Source organism: Clarias gariepinus, chromosome 28 (genome assembly GCF_024256425.1).
Source record: "Clarias gariepinus isolate MV-2021 ecotype Netherlands chromosome 28, CGAR_prim_01v2, whole genome shotgun sequence".
NCBI lineage: Eukaryota > Metazoa > Chordata > Actinopteri > Siluriformes > Clariidae > Clarias > Clarias gariepinus.
This window is the reverse complement of record NC_071127.1, coordinates 10349170-10373286: the sequence shown is the minus strand read 5'-3', so window position 1 is coordinate 10373286 and position 24117 is coordinate 10349170. Positions and strand designations below refer to the sequence as shown.

At 39.6% G+C, this 24117-nt stretch overlaps 2 protein-coding genes across 3 annotated transcripts; both read left to right on the top strand.

Annotated features, from left to right (window-relative positions):
- The first annotated feature begins 16 nt into the window (after positions 1-16).
- Positions 17-3677, top strand: srfbp1 (serum response factor binding protein 1). Its single transcript, XM_053489746.1, has 3 exons — positions 17-91; positions 1122-1761; positions 2032-3677. The coding sequence occupies exons 1-3, from the start codon at positions 63-65 to the stop codon at positions 3499-3501; spliced, it is 2139 nt and encodes a 712-aa protein (XP_053345721.1). The 5' UTR covers positions 17-62; the 3' UTR covers positions 3502-3677.
- A 2749-nt stretch (positions 3678-6426) lies between these two features.
- e2f3 (E2F transcription factor 3) lies at positions 6427-23613 on the top strand. Of its 2 annotated transcripts, XM_053490513.1 has the most exons (8): positions 6427-6899; positions 10321-10423; positions 12446-12665; positions 12823-12990; positions 13132-13246; positions 14033-14171; positions 14282-14537; positions 23551-23613. In XM_053490513.1, exons 1-7 carry the CDS (start codon positions 6651-6653, stop codon positions 14527-14529), a joined length of 1242 nt encoding a protein of 413 aa, XP_053346488.1. In that variant the 5' UTR covers positions 6427-6650; the 3' UTR covers positions 14530-14537; positions 23551-23613. The 2 variants fall into 2 exon arrangements, with proteins under 2 accessions (XP_053346488.1, XP_053346487.1); XM_053490512.1 differs by lacking the exon at positions 23551-23613 and having other exon boundaries at positions 14282-18195.
- Positions 23614-24117: the final 504 nt, after the last annotated feature.

Sequence of the window (24117 nt, the reverse complement as noted above, 5' to 3'; positions counted from 1 at the left end):
CCACGCCCACTCTTACGTGAGGGATCATGGCGGCGCCCTGAGCGACAGACTTCCATGCGTAAATGCAAAGCTTGTACAGTAGTTTTAAAAGGTATGTAAATGATAATAATATTATTTAAGACGTGATACGTACGTTATAAGCGAATCAATAGTTTATATGTATAAAATATTACGTCAGTGCTTAGCAGTAAATACTAAAAGAGCTTGTAAAGAGCATGCTGCCCTCCATGCCTTCTTTCAGCCATGCTGGTAAACAATATAAAACCCAGAGACCTTTCTTTGTAGATTTCTTAAGTTTTGCTGCAGTACGATCAGAGTGATATATTTAAAGATTTGTTCTTGGTTTTTCGAAGTTAATAGGAAATCATGTCATAGATTACTGTCTGTTTACATGTTCCAACGTTTGATAGATAGTCAGCTTGAATTAATGATTCCCCCTCACTTTTATCATACAAGATACATTTGTTTAGGTTACAAAACTTCACACAATCTGAATTACATCCGAATTCTGGTGCAATATTAAATCCTTACTTTGGCTGAATGTACCTCAAGAAGCCTGCGTGATGTGAGATAATGACTACTGGAATTATTTCAGGCATTTAAAGACTCTAAACCCTTTAAATACACTGCCTGGCCAAAAAAAAAAAAAAACTAATAATAAATCAATCACCCAGTCTAAAATTTCATTCAGTTACCTTTAGTTTTAATTACAACACTTTAATGTGGTGATCAGTTCATACCACTCTTTCACAGTTTGAATCCTGAAATATAACTAATATAAAACTCCATAGATGTCATAACCTGCTCAATCAAGTCAGCAGCTGACTTTGTTTTGTTGCTGAGTCTAGACCAGAGCAACTAAAGCAATCCCAGATTATAACACCATCTCCAGAGGCTTGTACAGTGGACACTATGCATGATGCATGCATCACTTCATACGCTTCCCTTCCAACCCTAAGGCAAGATGTCAGACAATCGCTCTAGAATAAGGTCGATCTGAGCGTATCGAACCATATGAGCTTTTTCCATTGCTCCAAAGTCCAATCTTTATGCTCCCCAGCAAACTTTTTTGTGTCGCCCTAAATATGCATGGCTGTAACACTCTGCTCTACTTCTTCCAGTGATCTACATAAAGACAGAAGAAAGATGCCTGCAGCACTAAACCTCAGCAATGAGGTGGTGAAGATGAGAGCCGAGGTAAAGCGGGTGAAGGTGCTCATCATCCGCAAGCTCACCCGCCAGATGGTCGCTCTGAAGAAGAAGAAAGGGGCCGAAGCCGACCTGGAGAGGAACCAGAGGAGAGCGGCGAGGTTGCTCGAGGAGATTCACGTACTGAAAGCACTCGCACCAGACAGCGTCACCAAGGCTGCCCTGCAGAGTGACATCAGCTTTGAGAAAGTGTGCCAGAAGAAAGATGCCAGCCTTTCAGAACGAGCCACAGCCCGCATCGCCACGCACCCCGAGTTCAGCAAGAGAATTCAGAGCATCAAAGCCGCTGTACAAGCCTTTAAATCGGAGAGGATAAGCGCTGAGAGAGCTGAAAAGAAGAAAAAATCTAGTGATGCCGACCAACAGGAGAGAGAATTAAAGCTAGACAGTGATGATGATGATGAGGGTTCAGGGGAGGACAACGACAATGACGGTGATATTAACTATGACAATGATGATGATGATTCTTCTCAAAAGGTCCAAAAAGTAGATGATGAAGAGAAACTAAAGGACCAAATGAAGCAGGATAAAGATCCAGTCACAACAAAAGAGGTTTGCTTTCAAACCTATTTGATCATTTATTAGTTGTTTAGTATTTATTGTCTTGGAAGAGTTCTTATGTAAGACAGTGTAAAAGATCAGCTTTAACACTGGAGACTCCTTTCATTCATGTTAAATACAAATGGATTAATTTATTCCTATATTAAGATTGATGAATCAATGCCATCTAAGCAAACCAGATTTCAGAATTGCTTCATGTTACTGAATTATATCTTGTTTATCCTAACTAAGAATTTATTATTATATTTTCTTTCTTCCCAGAGCTCATTAAAAACACACAGCACTCCAGCTGAGGTGGTCAGGATGAGGAAGGAGGTGAAGAAGCTCCGGGTGCTGATTATCCGCGATCTCACCCAGCAGATCACCGCCCTCAAGAAGGCAAAAGCCGAAGAGTCTGAGCTGAAAGGGAACATGGAGGTTGTGGCACGGCTGCAGAAAGAAGTGCAGGTCCTGAGGGCGCTTCTACCTGACCAGGTGACCATCAGAGCCCTCAAGGGGAACACTGGAGATCTGGAAAAAGTGTTTCAGGATCCGCAGTCTAGCACGATGGAGAGCGCAACAGCAAGGATCACAGCGCACCCACGCTTCGTGAAGAAGCTTCAAGACGTCAAACAAGCCATCGAAGAAGAGAAGATAAAGGCTGCAAAGGCTGGAGAGCGGAATAAGGAAGATAGAGAGATGATGAAGGCTGAAGATGAGGAGAAGGAGGAGGATGTGACTAGTGAGGATAGCAATGATGATGACGACGAAAACGACAGTGACGACGACAACGACGACAGTGATAATGACGACGACGACGATGATGATGATAAGGATGATGATGATGATGATGAAAGTGATCAATTAAAGGAGACACATTCGACTTTGAAGGTAATTCCAACTTCTACTGTTGCACAGCCACCAGAGAACACCAAGCTGCCCCCTGCAAAAGAGAAATTAAAATCAGTAGAGCTGGAAAAACCTGCTAGACTTCCTGCAAATCCAAAATCTACTCCCAAACCAGCTGTGAAAGCAGTCCAGAGTCTGCCATCCAAGAGCAAAGAAGCAGCTCCACCTCCACCAAGACAAGTCCCCAAACCTGACTCCAAAAAACCAGCGAACAAAAAAGCAGAAGAAGAGTCGGATTTGTCCGATTCCGACGGAGAGAAAGAGTATTTCGACGACAGCACCGAAGAGCGTTTCCACAAGCAGTCTTCTTATTCCGAGCAGAGCGATGATGACGACGACTTCTTCCTCGGAAAAGTGAGCAAGCTGAAGAAGAAGAAAAGCGACGCCGCACCCAAACAGGAGAAAACAAACGATCCGAATAAGGTTCGACAGGAAGAGGCGCCTCAGTTCAAAATGCAGTCAGTCTTCTGCTCCACTCTTTCCAAATCCGGCAGTTCCGCTCAGAAGGGAAAACACGCCGGTCTCAAGCCACCACGTTTTCAGAACCAGAAACGTGACGAGAGACCATCTTGGGTTAAAGGTCAAGGTTCTGGAACGGACAAAAGGTTGCAGGGGTTTAAAAATCAGACGCCTGGATCCAGAGAAGGTTCAAAGCAGAAAGGTCCAGGAGGAGATAAACCTGGCAAACCTGCATTTGAGCAGAGAAACGTTAAGAGAGCAGGGAAGCCGTTCCAGCAGGCCCTGCATCCGTCATGGGAAGCCAGCAAGAAGAGGAAAGAGCAGCAGTCTCAGATCACAGCCTTCCAGGGAAAAAAGATCAAATTCGATGACGACGATGATTAACACCTTACATGATCGTTCTTTATTGGTTAAGACATTTACACTGATTCCATATGGTCAAATAAAACTTTGCCTTTCGAGTCAGAATCATTCATTTGTGATGACATTTCAGGATGGTTTAAGACTTTTTTCACAGCTGTATGTGTAAATCCTGAATAAAGTGTATATATGTGTTTTCATTCTGTTCTTAAATGTTTTGTTTAAGGAATCATTTTAGGTATCTACAGCATTATGTAAGGAAGAAAACACTTAAGGGCTTATAGTTATAGGAAAATGTACTGTTTCCATCTTGAGGTTGATTATTTTCCAATAACGGTATGGCCTTAAGTGCTTTAATTCATTTTATACAACAGCAGTTTGCCCATGTTTGATTTATAAACTAATAACAGTGCATGATTATTAACCATTTATAACATCAATAAGACGAGTTAGTTCCTGTCATCAACCAGTGTTTCCTGCATCTTTCTTTTATTTCTCTTGAGTTTGATGCCTTGAAATCAGATTTAAAAAAAAAAAAACATTTTTGACATTGTTCTGAAAGTGTTAAAACACTGAGAGCCCTCGAAATGCTGGAACTGGAGAGTATTTTTATAAAGGTTAAATAAACATCTCTGTGAACTCATAAAAATGCACAGTGAGTTTTAAAACACATTTTATTCAATAAACCTAACCATAAATTATATTAAGCATCTTCTAAAAAAAGAGCTGGTGCCATAGAAACATAAACACTATATACAAAAATAACTGCCAATAGTTGCTCTTGTAGAAAATTAATCAACACTATCAATCAGATATGAGAATTTTAGCCTAAATTGTGCAATGTAGAATTTAATATTTTAAAAAATGATTATTTTCTGCACTTTTGCAGCCATTGGGTGCACTATGGTCAATTATTCTCTACATATGAGTCAGTAAAATGGGTAGCGTGTGTGTGGTGTGCTGTTTTAAAAAGGAAATGTGGTCTACAAATGTGTACTGTGTTCGGAAACCACACCACTTAGACTGATCATTATGGATCCACCATCCAAATAAAGTGTTCAGTGCTGAATGGAGAAATTCTATACACCTACTTAAAAAAAAAAAAAAAAAGGTCTGGAGCTGATTGTAGATTTGTGTGTCATTTTGCTGTCTTTCAGGATGAAGTCTTAGAGCTCTTAGAAATTAACTACATGGTTAGGACAATGTAACAAAACCTACAGTATGCTGGTGAGTTTTGCAAGACATTACTTTGTTGTGAAATGAGAGAGTAATATGTGGATTATGAGATCTCTATGAGATTGAGTAGTAATAATTAGGTCATCTTCTATACCCCTTATTCTGTATGGGGTCGCTGGTGCCTGAAGCCTATCACAGGATAATTTGGGTGCAAGGTGGGATACATCCTGAACGGGGTGACAATCAATTGATCGATCAATTGATTGGCCATGACCGGCGTTTGGGCCGATCAGCCTGAGATATACCCGATTCTGTAACTGAGCACAGAGGAATCTTACGCTTTAGAAACCTCCAACTAGCCATTTTCTCCAAACTCTGAGTGAATTAGTCTCAAACCCACTCATTACACACATTTACACCAGTCTCAAATCACCACGTGCGTTAATTAGCCAAGAAATTGCATGCAATGAAATCCGTGCATGCCTGCATTACAAGACGCACACTCCTTACCGGCCTTCCCAAGAAGACCATTAGACAGCTGCAGCTCATCCAGAACACTGCTGCAGGGATTCTGACCAGAACCAAAAAATCTGATCACATCACACCAGTCCTCAGGTCCTTACACTGGCTTCCTGTAATATTTAGGATAGATTTTAAAGTACTTTTACTTGTTTATAAATCACCTAATGTCCTAGGACCTAAATGCATTGCAGATATGCTCACTGAATATAAACCTAACAGACCACTCAGATCGTTAGGATCGAGTCAGTTAGAAATACCAAAGGTTCACACAAAACAAGGGGAGTCCACTTTTAGCCATTATGCTGCCCGCAGTTGGACCCAGCTTCCAGAAGAGATTAGATATGCTAAAACATTAGTCACATTTAAATCTAGACTTAAAACTTATCTGTTTAGCTGTGCATTTATTGAATGAGCACTGGCTATTTTAGGCTTACTTTATTTTTTTTACTTGCTTCTAAATCTAATCATTTTTATTTTTAAATCAAATTTAAATAATTTAAAAAGTTTTAGTGCTATTATTTTCTATCTCTTTTATAATTATTTTCTTCTCTTTTATGTAAAGCACTTTGAATTACCATTGTGTATGAAATGTGCTATACAAATAAACTTGCCTTGCCATATACAATCAATAAAATCAATTTTAATCGAATCGGCACCTAGGTAGCTGTCTTTCAGTAATTTTAAGCAGTTAGTGACTAGGGACCAATCACTAAAGAGCATTGTTTCCATATACCAATCGCAGATCTGCATTGTTCATAACAACCAATCACTGATGTTGAAAGTGTAGTGTTTTGTTAATGCATAAATATTCTGATGTAGTAACAAGAAATACTGATCTTTATATCATATCTTTATATGAAAAAAAAAAAAGATATACTACATTTACATATACTACAAGAGTATATAAACACATCTGACAGCTATATATATATATATATATATATATATATATATATATATAATGTTCAGGAGGGAAACATTAAATGGTAAAGTTCCTTTACACACACACACACACACACACCTTACTATCGTCCTGTGGCCATGCACTGAAGTCTCCGCCTTCCTTATTTCCATTGGCTCAGCCTGAGTTAACATTCAGCCAATCACACCTGGCGCTGTCTCGGCGGCATCCAATGCGCTTCGACATGCAAATTCATTTCAAAATTTTCCCGGGAAATCTGAGTTTCGCGCGAGCCGCCTTTTCGCGCGTAAACCGCATCCCCCTTCATTCATTGTCCGCTTCCTGGAGCCATTTTTTCCGAAGCGGCTCCGAGGGAAGTTCGCTCGATCGCTTCGTTCTCGCTTCCATCTGCTGCTTTTTCGGCACCGATCTCCGCACATCTCGGTCGAAATGAACACCTAGGACTGTCCTTTACCGATATCTAAGATTATTTTGCGGGTGTGTTGGTGCGATTTGTATAAAAACAGCATTGAAGTAGAGGAGGGAGGTACAAAAAAAGGGCAGACCTGTGAAGATGAGAAAGGGGATCTGCTCGATCTCGGACACGGCGATTATCAACACAGCCTCGCGTGTCGAACCGAATATGGGCTTGATTTCGGGCTCGGTAGTTTATCCCGGTACACACATGATCCACATGATCACACCGCCGTCACAGCCTTCTAATCACGTCCGGGTGTCTTCATCAGGCAGCTTGTACACGACGACTCCTCTCCAAGGAGCTGCAAAGACCACCGGTTCGAGACCTGCTTTGGGACGACCTCCGGTAACTCAACCGTTTTTAAATTTGGGGATTCTTTTTTTTTTTTTTTTACTGATTGATGCATTAGTATAAATAATCATGGTGCTATAAGGTGTAGCTAAACACATTAGCAGCTTGCATGCAATGCAATGCACTTCCTAAAAATAATAAAAAAAAAACTAACCAAAGAAATTAGACACCACATCGATCAGTAAGAGATCGGACCCAGGTCCAGGTCCTGATCTTTTGTATTAGTTTAAGACCGAATATCTATATCTTTGGCCTTGTGTCCCAGTTCTAACACCACCACCACGGGCCTGTCTGTCTCCTCACAACCCAGCCTTGGCGCGTGCCTATATTGTCTATATATTTTTGTTACTTTACTTTGATCTTTTACGTTACACTGATACAAATGTTACTCCATAGTTCGAGTTACGTCACAGACCTGTATGTCCTGATCCAGTCTTGGAGATTTCTCCTTATTAGCACCATTCACACGATTGTTGTTATTATTTCACACGAAGCTAAGTGAACTTTTTTTTTTTTTTTTTCTCACGACAAAACTTTTAAGACTAAAATTCCTAACCGGTGCGACCTTATACACTTATAAAGTGTGAGGTATTGCAATATTATGACATAAATACAGACTTGGAGACCTCTTTCAGTTTGAAATGTAATAAACAGAGTGTTGTTTGGCTTTAAAACCGAAAGAAAAGTTAGCAAAGTGTTGCTAGCTTCGTGGCTAATGGTGTATATACACACACACGCGCGCGCACAAATAACTACCTCAACACCACACGACAACACATTTTTATTAAAGTATATACATTTTTCTGTCTGTGTGTGTTTTAAGTTGCAGCATTTGTTAACGTTTGTCAGAGAGTCTATTTAAACCTGAGTAATGCTGCTACTTCATGTAGCTACCACACACACACACACACACACACACTCTTACACAAACAAGGCCACAGTTTCATCCTTAGACATCAAACATTTAATTCAGTGCTCTCTATAGACTAGAGTAAGCTTTATTTCATGACCTACTGTATGTGTAGAGCATTTGTGTATATGTGTGTGTGTGAGTGTTTTTGTGTGTAAGAAGAAAACAGGAGGTGTCCAGATCAAACACACAATAGGTGTTAACACTAACTCGTGTTCATATCACATCCCATCACATCACAGACGGACTAAGGGATGAGAGACGTGTCCTGTTCGTGTGTCTCTATAAATATTCAGCGTCTTGTGTCTCTGTATTTAGTGCACTTTGTCTCAGAAGGGAAGCCATTTGGGGATAGGCCTGGGTTTGTGTAGATGGGGGATGGGGGCTTCCAGTTTGAAGCAAGTCTCATGATTTGCTTGACTGTTTAACAGCTTTTAGGTTTGTAAGCCTGACTGGTAAATACAACGCTGTTTTAAGGCCAACGATTAAAAATAAAAATGCAGGACTTTGCGGTTGTGGTGGTAAAGATTTAAGGACGTTTTCTTTTCGGTGTCTTCAGGTCGGTTCACCGTGTCCAGTGGTTTGATTCAGAACAGGTATTTTGTCAGATGACGAGCTTGATGCAACCCGAAACATGCTTGGGCCCGACCCTGGGTACCCAGAATCTGACATGGTGGTGAAAGCACTGTTCGTCTAGCGAGGAACATAATAGCTTGACTGTTGTTTTTCACAACACAATTCTCAAGTTTTTTTCCTATTGTCAGATCAAGTAGTTTTCCCACTCCCCCACCCCCCTTTAGCTTGCTCATCAGGGACAATCTGATAATTATGATTTATACTAATACGCACATCCTAAATTTTGTCTGTGAAACTGCTTTCAACAATGGTCACTGTTAAAAGCGCCATATAAATAAAACCGAGTTTAATTTTACGACACAGAGGTCAGCTGTTCTGGAATAGTTCTTGCAAGAACAGTATTGTGTCAAGTGCATTTGCAAAACCCATCAAGCACCATGATGAAACTTACCTTCCCAGGAAAGCAAGACCAAAACTTACCTCTGCTGCAGAGGAGAAGTTCATTTGGAGTTACCAGCCTCAGAAATCACCAATTAACAACCAGCAGCTCAGATTAGAGGCGTTATGAAGACTTTACAGATCATAAATAGCAGATACATCTCAATATCAAATGTTTAAAGGAGAATATTGCATATTTTGCAATGCTTCAGCATTGTTCAAAAGAAATTCAAATCAGCATAGACCAAAGAATTGGAAGTTGTGTCCAAACTTTTGAGTGGTGTCCAGTATGGAGTTGGACATCGCGAATCACCAGTACAGCGAACTAGCCTGGACACCATGCTTTTTTAATAATAAAGTTAGAATAAGCAAATGAATAATTTTACATAGAAATTATTTTCTCACATATCAATCCCAGATTATTTATATTATTATTATTGTTATAATTTTATTACATCATTATTAGTGATGGGAATAACCAGAGACTTCCCAATACGATATATGATAACTAAGTGCTGATTCAGTTAATGTTGTGATTATGTAAGTATCAAATGTCTCTAAAGTTTTAAGCACATGTTGAGCACTTTTTAACGTTCGTGTTTCAAGACTAATGTGCTTTGAGACATTTTAGAAAAATTGAGGCAAGAAACTGTGTGATGTGAAACATCTGCTGCGTAACATCTAGAACGGTGTTGCTTTCGGTACAGTATTCGACAACCAGTGCATTATGGGCTTTGGGATCGTGCCATCGCACAGTAAAGTCCGCGATGTCGGATGATGCGTGTTTTGTTTTGCTGTTGCATCCAGTTCTCTTTCTCGAGTTTTCCTCCCATTTTAGAGTTGATTCACGTTTGTCTCATGTAAATTTGTCACAACTTCCTGTTTTTTTACTATCGCTAACATGTAACACGTTCCCAAGCCATATCACACATGCGTTCATATATCATATAAATCCGTATGATGTAGCAACGTATGCGATGGACCTCCACTCCATCAGATCGTCCACATCCTATATGAAGAGCGTGTTGATGCAACCATTAGACCTGAAGATAAAAACCAGAGAACTAAGAGAAAGTTTTTCTTTACAGTACAACAAGCTCACGCTGAAGAAAGTTTTTCGCACAAGCAAGAATATCGATTGTTGAATTTAATTAAATAAAACTTTAAAATTCTGGCGGATTGTCATAATTCTGATCCAACATAGAGAACACGTTATTGCACGGCCTGTTTTATTAAGATTATCTGATCTGACCGTATAAAAAGTGGGAATCTAAGGACCAATGAAAGTGCACAATCTAAAACTGAGCTCTTATCAGCATCTCTCACATTGTATTCTGCTTTAATCTACTCAGGGCTTTGTTTAGCCGTCTATTGATTTTTTTTTTTTTTTTTTTACTGACATCATCACGGAAGTGTTTATCAGGCTAGTTTTATGACCGAGATGTGTTCCCTTAATCGTCTTAACTTACCAGCAACTGTTTGTCTGTTCAGGCTAAAAGGCGTCTGGAGTTGGACATCGCGGATCACCAGTACAGCGAACCAGCCCGGACACCGAGGGGTCGCAGAGCGGCGCTCCGAATGAAGAGCCCTAAAGGTATCTAATAGGGACAGGAATCACCAGTCGTAACCGGGTGCTACGATATTATTATCATACCTATGTGCTGATTCGCTTTTCATAAAGATCCTGATCTGATATATTCAGTTACAGAGTTGATATTGAAAAAAGAAATGCGTTTGTGGTGCACCAATCACAAGCTCGTGCATTTGATACAGAATCGGTTCTGTCCAAGGTGATTGGTCAATTCGACTACAAAAAAAAACAATCGAGGCAAAATCTTCTGCCTCAAAGCTTTTTTTAATAAATTAAAAAAACTTGCGTTATGTTTTTGCACAATTATTTGTTTGGCGTGACACAGCGCGCTTCCGGATTCAATCCGCCACTAAACACAGACGAAGAAGAAGCGATTACGCCACCCACAAAGCGGAAGGAGACGCACACAGTTAGCTGTGTATTGATTCGAGGGAGTGTTCTGTTGCGGGATGCAAAATAGAAGGGAGCGATACAATTATATTAAAATTAATTTTAATGTGTGCCTTAGTTTTTTTGATACTTAAAGTCATTTGTCATTAGCACCTGAGAAAAGGCTTTAAAATAAGAATGTATGACACTGTAAAGCACTTAATTCATCTCAGTCAACTTTAAGCTATTCCTTGTATTGTGAATAACGACAATGTTTATTTTTGATAAATTAGATATGCATTTAAAAAATAAAAGGGGATTTTTCTAAAAAGAAAAGCAAATTTTTCTTTGTTCCTCTTATAAATTTTACATTGCTGTTTAATTAAGCAAAAGTACATTTTATCCGATTACATTTTTGGTTCGATTACTAAAATATTCCATAGCTCCAGCCCTAAGATAAGAGAGACGTACCTGTGTAACTATGGTGCACTGGTTCTGACTAAGACCAGTGTATCTGACATGGGTTGTGTACATATACAGGGTGGCTGAAAAGTAACTAGGCATCAAAAATTTATAATAAAGTTATTATAGTATAGTCATATATTGTGATACAAATTTGAAACACGTGGAAACACACAGGAAAATAAAAGCAAATCTTTAAATTTCAAATCTGTTTCTTCTTACGTCGTTGTTGTGGGGTCATCAGCTTTACGTGACGATTTTTATCGATAATTTCAATTTAATTTGAATAGCGCTTTTAGCAGGTGACATTGTCGCAAAATCAACAGAATTATGGACGTTTGTATGAAATGTGGATGATTTAAAATGACAAGATTGTCTCTGATGAGCGAGCCGAGGACTACACGTTCTATAGACATTACGTAATGTCTAGTTCATTTTCTATGAGTCACGCTTATTCTTGAACTCCAAATTCAGCTTGACTCATGAATCGACTCGTAATGAAAGCACTCATTAGTCCGATTCTACCGTCTCGAACCACCGGATTTAACCCCAAGATCCTAATGCTAAAGTTGGATCATCAGGTGTCGCCCTGGTACGTTGCACTTATACATGTATAACAAGTAAAACTTTTGTTTTGCGAAAGTCAGTTGTTGGTGTGGGCGTCTCAAGTTAAGAGCCAAAACATTAATGGTTAAATAAATTGCAAATATATTATAGGCCCGGATGAACACACACCTGAGGGAGGTACATGGACTGTTAATCATTAATTTAGCAAAAAAATTTAGTAGGTTTAAAAAGATCATTGGCTCTGTAGCAGGGATGCGAATCACATGGGATCACCCGATACGATACGATATGATATCATATCACGATACCTATGTACTGATTTGATCTTGTAAAAATCCCAATTCAATATAATTTCTCATTGTTGCAATTCAAAACAAATTAGCAACTATCCTGTGCTGCGTGAGTAGTTTAGAGCACGCCACCTGCAGGATAATATAGGAACAGCACCATATTATCACATCTAACACAACATAACATACAGTAATAATAAAGAGTCAATGCGCTGATTAAAAAAAAAGTTTGGATGTGGCAGTAGTCCTGAAGTGAGCGTGCTGGATTTACACACACGTAATAACCATTTGACTGTTTAAACGTTAAAGTTCCCTCTCGTTCCCTCTTCTGCGTCAGCTCCTAAAACCCCGCCTGAGAAGTCCCGCTATGACACGTCCCTCGGCCTCCTGACCAAGAAGTTCTGCCAGCTGCTGGCCCAGTCCTCGGACGGCGTGTTGGATCTGAACCAGGCCGCCGACGCGCTCAACGTCCAGAAGAGACGCCTGTACGACATCACCAACGTGCTGGAGGGCGTCCGCCTCATCAAGAAGAAGTCGAAGAACAACATCCAGTGGCTGTAAGTGTACGATTGGTTACACGATTGGACTTCTTGCTTTTGAATTTTTCTTAAATTCCTATGGATTGCTTCTGCATATTATATACGCTGTTGTTTAATAAAGTAACAAAACGAACAGATGATATCTACAGCTCATGTTTGCCGTGTGCTTGCGCAGGGGCTCGACTCTACCCTCGGAATCGGGGCCGCCGTGTCCGCTCGGCCCCCTGCAGGCCCTGAGCAGGGAGATGATGGCCCTGCGGGACGAGGAGAGACGACTGGACGAGCTCATTCAAGCCTGCACCAGCAACGTGCAGCAGATGACCGAGGAGATGCACAACCAGAAATATCCTTTACCGTGTCAGATCGCAGGGTGTTCGTGTTTACCTCTGCATGGGAATTTGTGTGTGTTTGTTTTCGTTAAATGTATTCAGCGTATCAGCACTTCCATCAAATCCACCTGCACGTTTTCCTTATCTGCTCTCACGTATGCCTACGTCACCTACCAGGACATCCGCCGAATCAAAAGCTTGCAGGATCAGACTGTGATTGCTGTGAAAGCGCCGTCAGAAACCAAACTGGAGGTTCCCGATCCAAAGGAGGTAAAAACAAACAAAAAAAAACATCGCCATCATCAGTGCCAAGGCGTTCAGGTCAAACCGGGACTTTTGATTGTGCAGAATCTCTAAACTGCCTATATAATCCCCTGTTACACTAATGCACGTATCCCAGTGTTTCACTAGTGCTTGGATACCATCAAGGTAGAACGTTTTCCCTGTACGCCGGATTCGTGACCAGACGGCCTGCTTCATGTCTAAAACCCCGGCCTCCCAGGAACTCCTTTAATGGCCCAAACATGTAGAAATGTCAGAACTGTATGAGGGATGTGATCCCTCGTTAACGGATATACTCACTCACTTATGGTCTATACCGCTTTATCCTGTATACAGGGTCGTTGGGACCTGAAGCCTATTTCAGGAAACTTAGGGCCAAGGCGGGGTACAGCCTGGACAGGACAGGGTGCCAATCCATTGCAGGGCACCTACACAAACACTCACACACTACAGACAATCTGGGAATGTCAATTAGTCTAATCTGCATGTATTTGGACTGTGGAAGGAACCTGGAGAACCCAGAGGACACCCACAAAGCACAGGGAGAGACAGGAATCGAACCTGACTCTGAAGGTGCATCATGGATATTTGGCCTTTTTAAAAGGTTTCCCCTGTGGCTAAGAGCTGCATCACCTTACCGTGTTGGAAGTCTTTCATAAATGTCCTTTATTTCACCAGAAATGTCATCCAAAATCCCGCTTTGACTTGAACGCCCCGTGTACATGCACAGTGTGTATGTGCAGAGTGATCGCATCTTGTGTTTCTCTTGTGTAGAGTTTACAGGTTCATCTGAGCAGCTCTAAAGGCCCCATCGACGTGTTCCTCTGCACGGACACCACCGAGTCCAGCAGTCCTCTTCGTAATGGCGTGGACGTCAACGGGAACGACACCACCTTCCTCCGGATGTCCAGAGGTGAGCCACATCTGCTGGAATAGATATGCTGTTAAGTACATGAAACAAATTAATACATATAACAAAAGAAATTTCTTAAGGTGGATCCTTGAACCTTGGTCTTTTCACAGAAGACACCAAAGACACGGAAACAACCAATTCTACCCAGTCAAACAGCGGCGTGACGCAGACCAACACGGCGCCCTTGTCCCCCTTCAGCTCGTCCCTGTCCTCCATCCTGGGGCCGTTCGTGACTCTCTCGCCCGCGCTCCTGGGAGACGAGTACCCGCTGGGCATGGATGAGGAGCAGGGCATTAGCGACCTGTTCGACTCCTGCGACCTGGACATGCTGCCTCTGGACGAGCTGCTCATGGTTTGAGCCTGAAGGTGAACAGGAGATGGTTTACGTGTCACTTTTATTTTTTATTTTTTTTTTATTAGAGGGGTGCGATGAGATGCTCTGGTCGAAGCTGGATCAGTTGGACTTTTGGATCGCCAGTCCCCCCTTGCTGGTAGTTTTGATACCTTTTTTTTTTTTTTTTTTTTTTCTGTAAATTCGGTGGGGACGTTTGTCCCTTTAAGCGTGATGTGTGCCTAGTGTGTAGTGGATGTTGAAAGCTTCTTGGACTTGGATGTCTGCAGTTGAGCCACAAAAGAGAGAGAGAAAGAAAAAAGAAGAAAAAAAAGCTGAAACCTGGTAACCAGGTAGTTTTTAATTTTGTCTCGCAAACTTGGTTTGCTTCAGAAGATTCGTCTGGCGTTTACAGACAAATACAAACAAATCCCATAGAACTATACGAGATCAAAACTGCACTGGGGAGGGGAGGGGAATCTCTTATTTCAGGGCTTGATTTGTATCAAGGTAAAAATATGCAGCTAATTCTTGCTGCCTTACGTCTTAAACCTAATATCGCGTTAAACAGGATGCCACACTAGCGAGCAACGTACGCGTGTTTTTTTTTTTTTTTTTTTTTCTACAATTTTAAGAAATTCCCATGATCAGTTTGGTAACTCTAGCTTTTTCCTTTTCATTGTTTAACATAACAATAAACATAATATGACATTTCATTAACTGATTACAGCTTGGAAGAAAGCAGCTGCGATCGTTGCATGTTCACGTTGCTAATACCTGTTTCTTTAATCAGCGGACAAAGCTAGTGCACTTAAACGTGTACAATAAACCACAGAGTGAAGCTTATTGAATTATTTCAGGTCATAAAGGAACGAATTACATGCAAAGTTTCCTGATACCCTTATCTCACCTACACGGTTTCGCGCGGTGGCCGTATGACGGTTCATTATGATCCACCGCGGGTTTTTGGCCCTCTGAGTACGTTTCCATCTTTCAGTGCGAAAAATTTAACGTTTAATTTTTTGGCGGTCCTCGCGGAAGCTTGCAGAACTTCACGGAACGTCGGCAGGCAGTCGCGGCGCCTAAGACCGCATCTCACCGTGAGTCAAACCGCATAGGTGAGATAGGGGTATGCGCTTTGCTGATTTCAACCCATTATTAATATTCCTTATTCTGGACATGAATCGTGCCTCCATTTCGGAAGAGTCTAATCTTCCTGCATCATCATGGACAAACGTCTTCCAGTCCTTCCGCGTGGAGGGATCGCCACGCAGACGTGCAGATCACGTGTACTACCACAGCACTGGTTCTCTCAGGGCAGTCTCCTATGAATCCTATCAGGACTGAGCGGATCGTCTTTAAATAGGCGATGATGTCATCTCAGAAGGTTATGCTCTTACTCAGCTATAGTGTAGACTCTGTACCGAAAAGTCCACGGCATGATGGATTCACCATAGAAATATTGACCTCGGGCTTCGAGATAAAGGGCACTGAAGGGTGGACAAGCTTCAAGCAGGGACTTTAGCACATCAGGTGTCTTTTAATACGTACAGTGTAGATGACTTTCTTTTCTTTATCGATACCATTTCAAACCAACAAGCGATGAAAGCGTACATATATCATCTCGTCCGCTTCTAATGTGGAAGCTCCAGCTTAAAAAAAAAGCTGCGTTTTCGTTGCTCGTAATCGTAACTTACTAGGATGAAAAGATTTGTAGCTACTGAAAAATAACATGTTACGGTTAACTAGCTAGTTAAGCGCATTAATGCGTACTTAAGGAAATAAACGTATGAAGGGATGATGAGCTGTGCAATTTACATCGATTAGTTGATTTAGTAGCGATTAATTGCGAGTTGATCGATTGAGTCTAAACTATTTAGGTCAACTTTTTAAATGTGTAAAATCAAAAATTCTTGAATTCATAAGCTTTAAAAAAAAATGCTAGAGATTCTGCAGAAAATCTTTCATTTTTTGCAACAGTATCGTGTCATGATGCAATGCCGCCCCCTACTGGACTGGAGGAACAAAACAAAACAAAAAAAAACATGTTAAACAGCATTTCAGTGGATCTTAAATACTTTTTAACTTTAAAACCTGTAAGAAATATAGCAGTTAAGACGAATCAGATGTTAGTAAGCATTAGCGTTTTTAAATCGAATTAGACGATTGTTTAAAAATTGAACTAATCATTTCAATGGTAGCTTCAAACAACTGCTCTGGTAGATATTATTATTCGATCCCGATCGAGTTCCTGATGTAGCATGTTTGCGCCCTCGATAAAAAAAAGTTAATTAATTCGCTCAGTATTTATGCACCTGTTGTAAATCGGCTTTGAGCGTACACACACTTAGGGAAAATGTTTTAGAGGAAAAAGTTAATATGACTTAATGTTTATTTTGTCTTTTTCTAACGATGAATACATACGAAATCCTGTGACTTGTCCACTTCAGATTATTATTAATAATAATAATAATAATAATAATAATATTATTTAGTTGTAAGGAGATAATTTCCTCTTGTTCTCTATCGTAAGCTGTACCTACTGCATAGTACGAACAATTCATGTCGAAGCCTTGAGAAAACAAATCCGGTCACTTTATTTCCGGCCGCTGGTATAAACCCATTCACCTGTACTCCAGTTTACTGTTCTGTTCTTATTCGTTTCTGTTTATTGTCCTTTGGAGATCTCGAATAGACGCCTGCGCGTGACACGATAACGCTGAGCTTCGAATATTACTTTGCGATCCAGCTAATTTCCTAACAGGGTTAGAAAAAGCTCGCATGAAGCTCATAATGAGCGAAATTAGGGGCGGGGTTTACTTTCAGTTACTTTCAGTTTTTAGGTCCATTTGAGTTCAGTTTTAATGATACATGAGTTCTGGTTCTGCAATGTACAGAAAGTTCCTTTAGGGATGTCCAGATTAAATTGGGGTTGAGGCTCTGATTTACACCTCAACCGCTGAAAGTGTCGCCTTTTAACGTTTTTTTTTTTTTGTCTTTACAGTTTTTGCCCTTCTCATTAATTTATTTAAGCCTAAATTTCTGATTTTCATTTTTAGTGTCAAATTTACCCATCACCAAAATCTATCATTTTAGATGATGACCAAAGTGACGTTCCCGTCTCAGAACCCGCGCGTCCAGATTTTTGTGCCAGTTTCATTACTGATGATTAAACATGAAGGAAACCTTTGACACCTATCACAATGATCTCGTTTTAACCTACATACATACACGCGTGTTTGTGTGTGTGGATCACATGTCGCTACATCCACCTTCATGACAAGAAGGGAAAAATCTTCTGTACGTCCTGCATATGATTGCACTGGCAGCTGATTTTCCTGCACTTTACTATCCAAAATATGATGTAAAATAATAATAATAATTAATTAACTAAATAAATAAATAAATAAAGACTGTGGAAGTGTTTCTGTAAACCTGGAAATGACTACAAATGGCTAAAATGTGTCTTTTTATTCTTGTTTTGAGTCTGGAGTGTTTTAAATAAATTCAATTGCAAAATGCAGATGATTCAGGGTCCGATTTAAATTCTCTCCAGTACCACAACTGCTTTAAATTTTTTAAATTTAAATTTTTTTTTCTCCCAAATGCAGTTTTATACTTGTGGCATGGCTGTGTGTGAGTGTGTGTGTGTGCATTGTTGCAAACTGTTTTTAATAAAGTTTTGAATGCAAAGTTTGTAGTCCATACACTTCCTCTTTCAAAATGAAGTCCTGGTGGTTTTATGGCAGATTTTATTATTTATTTATTTATGGCTAATTAATACAATAAACTGATCGTCATATAAAATTACACAGAAGAAAATCCACCAATGATGGATCTGTGCTGTATAAACGTCTCAGAAGCACTGCTGGGTGTCATAGTGGGTCAAATAGTTATTACGTTAGTGTGCAAAAGTTTTGACCTCCCCAAACACACATTTCTTTTATATTAAAAGAAATTGAACATTGTATATCATTTTTACCTCGAAAGGCTTCACAGTACCTAAAGATGGAATTTAAAATTTGGTTGTTTATGTAACAACCTAAGCAGCGACCTCATTTCCCCTCTCATCTGTTCCAACCATAGTGATGCGCAGATAGTTTTTAGTGAAGCTGTCACATGACCAAAAATCACACATTTTGTATAAAAGAACTTTTGCATCAAATGTTTAAAAAAAAAAAATCTAAAAATCTAAAATCCAGCCTATTGTTCAAGTATAAAATGTGTCTAATTTAAAGTAAGCTGAAAAAGATGGGGAAAAAAACAAACAAACATATTTCAATTAATTTTGTTTCAAGCAGAGTATGTAAGTTCAACAAAAATTTACACTGGTAAAAATTGGTATATAATAGTTATATAATAACCGGGACTTGTGATGACATTTCTGTTGAATAAATGCGTAAAACCGATTGACATTTACATTCACCGACACCACTTGTACATTACAGAAAGCCATTTCCACATGTTTGGGCTATTAAGGGAGTTCCCGGGAGGCCAGCGTGTCAGATGTGAGGCAGGCAGTCCGATCGTGGATCTAGAGCACTGAAAGAACAATTTACCTTGATGGTGTACAAGCGCTAGTGAGACACTGGGATAAGTGCATTAGTGTAGCAGGAGATTACTGTATATTACTACTATATATACTGAGATTACTCTCATAACTGTGTTCAGTAATTCTGCACAATCAGAAGTCCCGGTTTAACTCGAACAGCCCTTGTATTTTAGTACAATTGTTTTAAATTATATTAATATGCGAAAGCTGCATGAATAAATAATTTATTATAAGACACTAAGTCATAACCTTGCTATGTCGAGTCATGATTCTGAAATACAAAATCATAATTATTACATATGTATATATATCTCATAATTTTATGAGAATAACACCTTCCAGCTACCTGATTATTATTGAATTACTACAAGCATTTCATAATTGATGTACTATCTCATAATTAGTCATAATTAAGAGTTCATCATTTTGTGATTGTCTCGGTTGGAAGATTAATGGTGTATCATAAGTGCGACTTAGCATCTTTAAAATGATATTCTGTTAATCATAATGTTTAGCTCATAATTATGACAGCCCTTTGGAATTATGACTAATTATGGCTTTCTTTCCTGGTTAAGTTGCATAAGTCTTGGATCCATATGATTTAATAAATTATGACTGGTATAAAAAGTCCAAATATATATTTGTTAATTTTTTCCAGGCATTTGTTTAATGCTGTTATCAGATTGTCAATTGTATTTATTTATTTCTTTTTCTTTTCCACAAGAAGGTGCAAGTCCTTCCGAAGTGTTATTTATCATTTATTAATTTCTATGATATGGTGAAATTTCCCAATCTGCCCATTCCCCCCCTGCCACTAGATGGCAGCCACTCCAAATGAAAGGAGCTTGAGTGAAAATTGTAATTGAATGTCCTTAAACCGAGATGTGAAATGAGAATTCTGAAAACATCATCCAAAAGCTTCCATCGCCTTATTTAAAAAAAAAAAAAAAAAAAAAAAAAAACATTCAGGAATGAAATAATTTTTTTTCACGACTCTGCGTTTCCATGTGAACCCGAGCTCTGTTTTAAGCGACGCGTCCTTAATCCTGTGCATGTTCCATATTCTTTTTTTTTTTCCTCATGTCCACGTCTCCTGACAGCTGGAGCGTGTCACCGTGTCATCGGGCGGCGTCTCGGGCGCAGGCCGCCGAGTGCCAGGCGTCTCATTGTGAGTCAGGGCACGGGAGCAGACGGCGTAATTAGAACGGAGCCGGATGACTGGCGTAGGGTGCAGCCTCCCCTTATCTCGCCTCGTAGCTGAATGATGTTCCTCGGCTCTTTGTCTGGTCGGGCGCAGCGGTGAATGGACGGGGAAGCTGTGATGTAATTCTTTTAGCGTCTGGACCATTGCGTCTGTCTGCACGTAGGTGGCACTGTGTCTACATCGGAAGGCGTGCGAGACGCACTTAACCCAGTTCCCCACTTTTGGCTTCATGGAAAGTTGATGTAGATCATGTTGCTTAATCGAATTTGAGGGAATTGTCATTATAAATGCAAGCACGTCAGATTCGGTGATTACACCGTGTTTGAAGTTATTTCACTTATCCTACATTGGAATTTTTGTTTGTCAGTCTTTTATATTTCTGCTTATTTTAATTTTAAATAGAATAAATTTTTTTTTTAATGCAGTCTTGTTTTTTCCCCCCATTTCTTTTTTTTTTTTTTTCCTCAAATCACAATCTTTTGCTCTGTGACTGTTATGCACCAGGACCGTGTCGGAATTCATGCGAGCTGTAAAACCCGAGTGCACGCGTACACGCCTGCCGTACTCCATTCCCCCATTCATAAAACTCACTCGCCGTATTTTGGTCGGAGCTGATTTGCCGGGGGATCAGCTACGCTGCGAGACGTGGCCAATCAGAGCCGAGCTCCGTTCGGTATGTTTAGGCTGCGGGAGTGAGAGTGAGAGGGCGCCGGAAAGCCTTCTCGCTCACACCGAGCAGCGGTTGAGCGCTTTATCTGTAAGCACGGAGGGTAATGTGGAGCAAAAGGACTGCGGCGAGTCAATCTGCAGCCAGTTTGGTGACTTCCTGTTCTAGTCTAGTGTACACAAACCCTTGCCTTAAGTGGGACGCTGTACTACGGTGATCAGTGTTAAGGCTGTTATCGATGTCATTGCGCTGTGTTTCCTTTGACCTGACATCAAAGCGTGCATGTTGAGCCTAAAATCTTGTCTGTGTGCGAATGATGCGGGTCTTCAGGGAGAATGCACGTGTGAGTCTATTTACCATCCATTAAAGACGTTTCTGTTCGTGTTGGGAATTCAGGCGTCATTATTTATGGCAGTGCCCGTGTTAAGCCAGATTAATTCACTGTTAGGTTATGAGAGTCGTTCCTAAAAAGCCGTCCCGTTTTATTTTGACATGACCGTCAGCTTTTTATAGTCCATAATAAGTACAATGTCTGCAGGAGACGCGGGAGAATAAAAAAAGGTAGCATTAACATTCAACTTCAATATTCATAAGGTGACATAAGCCCTTTATCACGACTGGAGTCTGAATCTACATAAATGCTTGTAAGAGCTCGTTCCTACAGGTGACAATGTGTATTAGGGCTTTCTATAAAGGAAATGTGTATGTATTAAAAAACAAACATTATAATGCCTTATAAAAGGTATTATAATATGCATGATACTTAATAAATAAGCTGTTCATGATCATCTACGTCCAAATCTACATAATTAGTTGCATTTAAAAAAATAAATTAATTAAAAAACTGACTCGCAATATGGGTCTGTGCAATAATTTAATTGGAAAAAAAAGTCTTCAATTTATTTTAGGTAAGATCAACGTCAATACCCAACAACAAACCATTTAGAGTTGATAAATTAATAAATCGGCAAACATGCTGTTAATGAGATTGGTTTTGCTGTTATTTGTCGTTAGACAAAATAAATGTTTGAATACAAAAACGATACATTTAATAGTTAAATATCGCAATGTGATTTTCTTGATAAAAAAACACTTTCCATGAAGCCAATATGCCATAACATTCATAACATGTTATAATGCGTCAATATTGCCTTATAAACATGTTATAATAATTAGTTTTTTTCTCATACTAAGGGTGTTACAGTTTATCAGAATGTTCGTCATGCACTTCTAACTTGTTAACAGAATGCAGTTATGTATAGTTTATGACATGTTATAATGCACCAGTTTACTTTATGTATTATGTTTAGTCGTGGACATATACACAAATGTATTATAATGCGCTATTAGCACTAGTTCGAACACTAATACCTATGAAATAAAGGGTCTATGTATGCCGACATAAGATCCATCTCGAGTTTTTCTCTAAAATAAATGAGATTAGCTTAGGCATTTTCTGTAAATCACTTATAGCAATTTTTAATGATTATAATAATGAATTCGAATGCTATGAAGTATAATGCTTTTTTATAATTATGCATTATAACATATGAACTGACAGATTAGAAAAAAAAGGCTGTTATCAATTTTGTTGTCATCCAGGTGTTATGGCATAGTGAAGTGACGCCGGTTTAATTAGGTTATGGCATTTTTAAGGCTGGTATGATGTTTTTTCTCTGAAATAAAATTTACTTCATCTTAATAAAAGTCTTATAAACAAATATAAAACTCGGGTAACATGCTTGAGAAACTTATTCATACATCTGTTCTAACAGTTTAATGAGTATCAGTGTTGCTGTTATAAACGGCCGCGATGTCAAAAATCTGTCATTTTAAAATCAAATATGAAAGAAGCAGTTGAGCGAAGCCTGTGTTAACATTTATTCAGTGTAACATCAACTGTCATGAAGGGCTTATGTAGCCTTATGAATGCTGACGTTAAGTGAATTGTTACTACGGAGTGTTTTAGCTTCTTTTTACTGCTTTGGTTTGTTCGTCGAACTGATGAAAAGCACAGAGACACGGTGCTGTCTGTTTGACTGATGAATCATCCGTGAAACAGATTTGATGTATTGAGTTGTTTCTGAAAAAAAAAAAAAAAAATCACATTTGAATGAAGACTGGTTGAATAAAATGCTTCACATAAGCCAGTTTTCTGCCTCCATCTTGCTAGAGCCTACAGATAGTGAATCTGAATAATAATAATAATAATAATAATAATAAAATTAATAATAATAATAATAATAATACCGTAATGTCACAAGCCAACTTTGTTATATAGATCTCCATTCATCTGTTTGAACATATCCATTCTGAGTGCTGCCCAAAGTCCTCCCAAAGATCTCGCTGATCAATATGGCGGTGCGGCTCTAATGGATTTGCGTTCCTCATGCAGCTCATGCTAATGGCAAACAAATGAATTTGCCATTTAGCTCTTATTAAATTCTTGACTGTGGAAATGTGCTAATTCCCTGGACGGAGTTACTGGTATGACTTTTCAAGCAGGGAGTCGAGTGTCCTTCTGGTCCACTGCTTAAACCCTGTGATCTGACTGAGCTTCGTCTCACACTTCCCCTCCGGTCGAGTGCTTTCGCTCTATCACACACACACTCTCGCTCTCTCCAGGTGACCTGTTCCTGTATAGATGAGCTAACGTCTGCCCCCTGCTTCACTAGCAGCTGCTCAGAGGACAGTGTAAATTGGCACACCGCTGATCTTCGCCTTTCGGGCATGAAGCTTCATCACTAGTTCGGTCCTGTATATACTGTATACATGTCCTTATGAAAAGCAACTATGGATATGACTATGTCAAATAATACAGAAATGCTGGAAATACTGAAAAGGTTAGATGTAGAAATGCCAGCATAGTGTGTGACTCCGTGGCTTGGACAGTTCTTCAACCTTTTACATGGTTCCATTTCCGAAAATATATGCACATTAGTGACCGGATTTAAACCCAAATGACCCTGACTGGGCAGTTAGTAAGGAGAATCAGACATATACTGTTGCATCCTGTAGAATCCCACACTTGTATCCGTATTTGTATTTGGTTATGACTTAATCTGTGTAATCCAACATAAATCCATGGTGCATGAAGTTTGCATGGTCTCCCCATGCTTGGTGGGTTTCCTCCGGGTACTCCGGTTTCCTTCCACAGTTCAAAGACAGAACATGAAGATCAGGCTAATTGGC

Coding starts and splice junctions, on each gene's coding strand:
- srfbp1 (XM_053489746.1), top strand. CDS start 63: ATGCAAAGCTTGTACAGTAGTTTTAAAAG. Junction 92..1,121: donor TTGTACAGTAGTTTTAAAAG/GTATGTAAATGA, acceptor TACTTCTTCCAG/TGATCTACATAAAGACAGAA. Junction 1,762..2,031: donor ATCCAGTCACAACAAAAGAG/GTTTGCTTTCAA, acceptor CTTTCTTCCCAG/AGCTCATTAAAAACACACAG.
- e2f3 (XM_053490513.1), top strand. CDS start 6,651: ATGAGAAAGGGGATCTGCTCGATCTCGGACACGGCGATTATCAACACA. Junction 6,900..10,320: donor CTGCTTTGGGACGACCTCCG/GTAACTCAACCG, acceptor TTGTCTGTTCAG/GCTAAAAGGCGTCTGGAGTT. Junction 12,991..13,131: donor GAGGAGATGCACAACCAGAA/ATATCCTTTACC, acceptor ATCTGCTCTCAC/GTATGCCTACGTCACCTACC.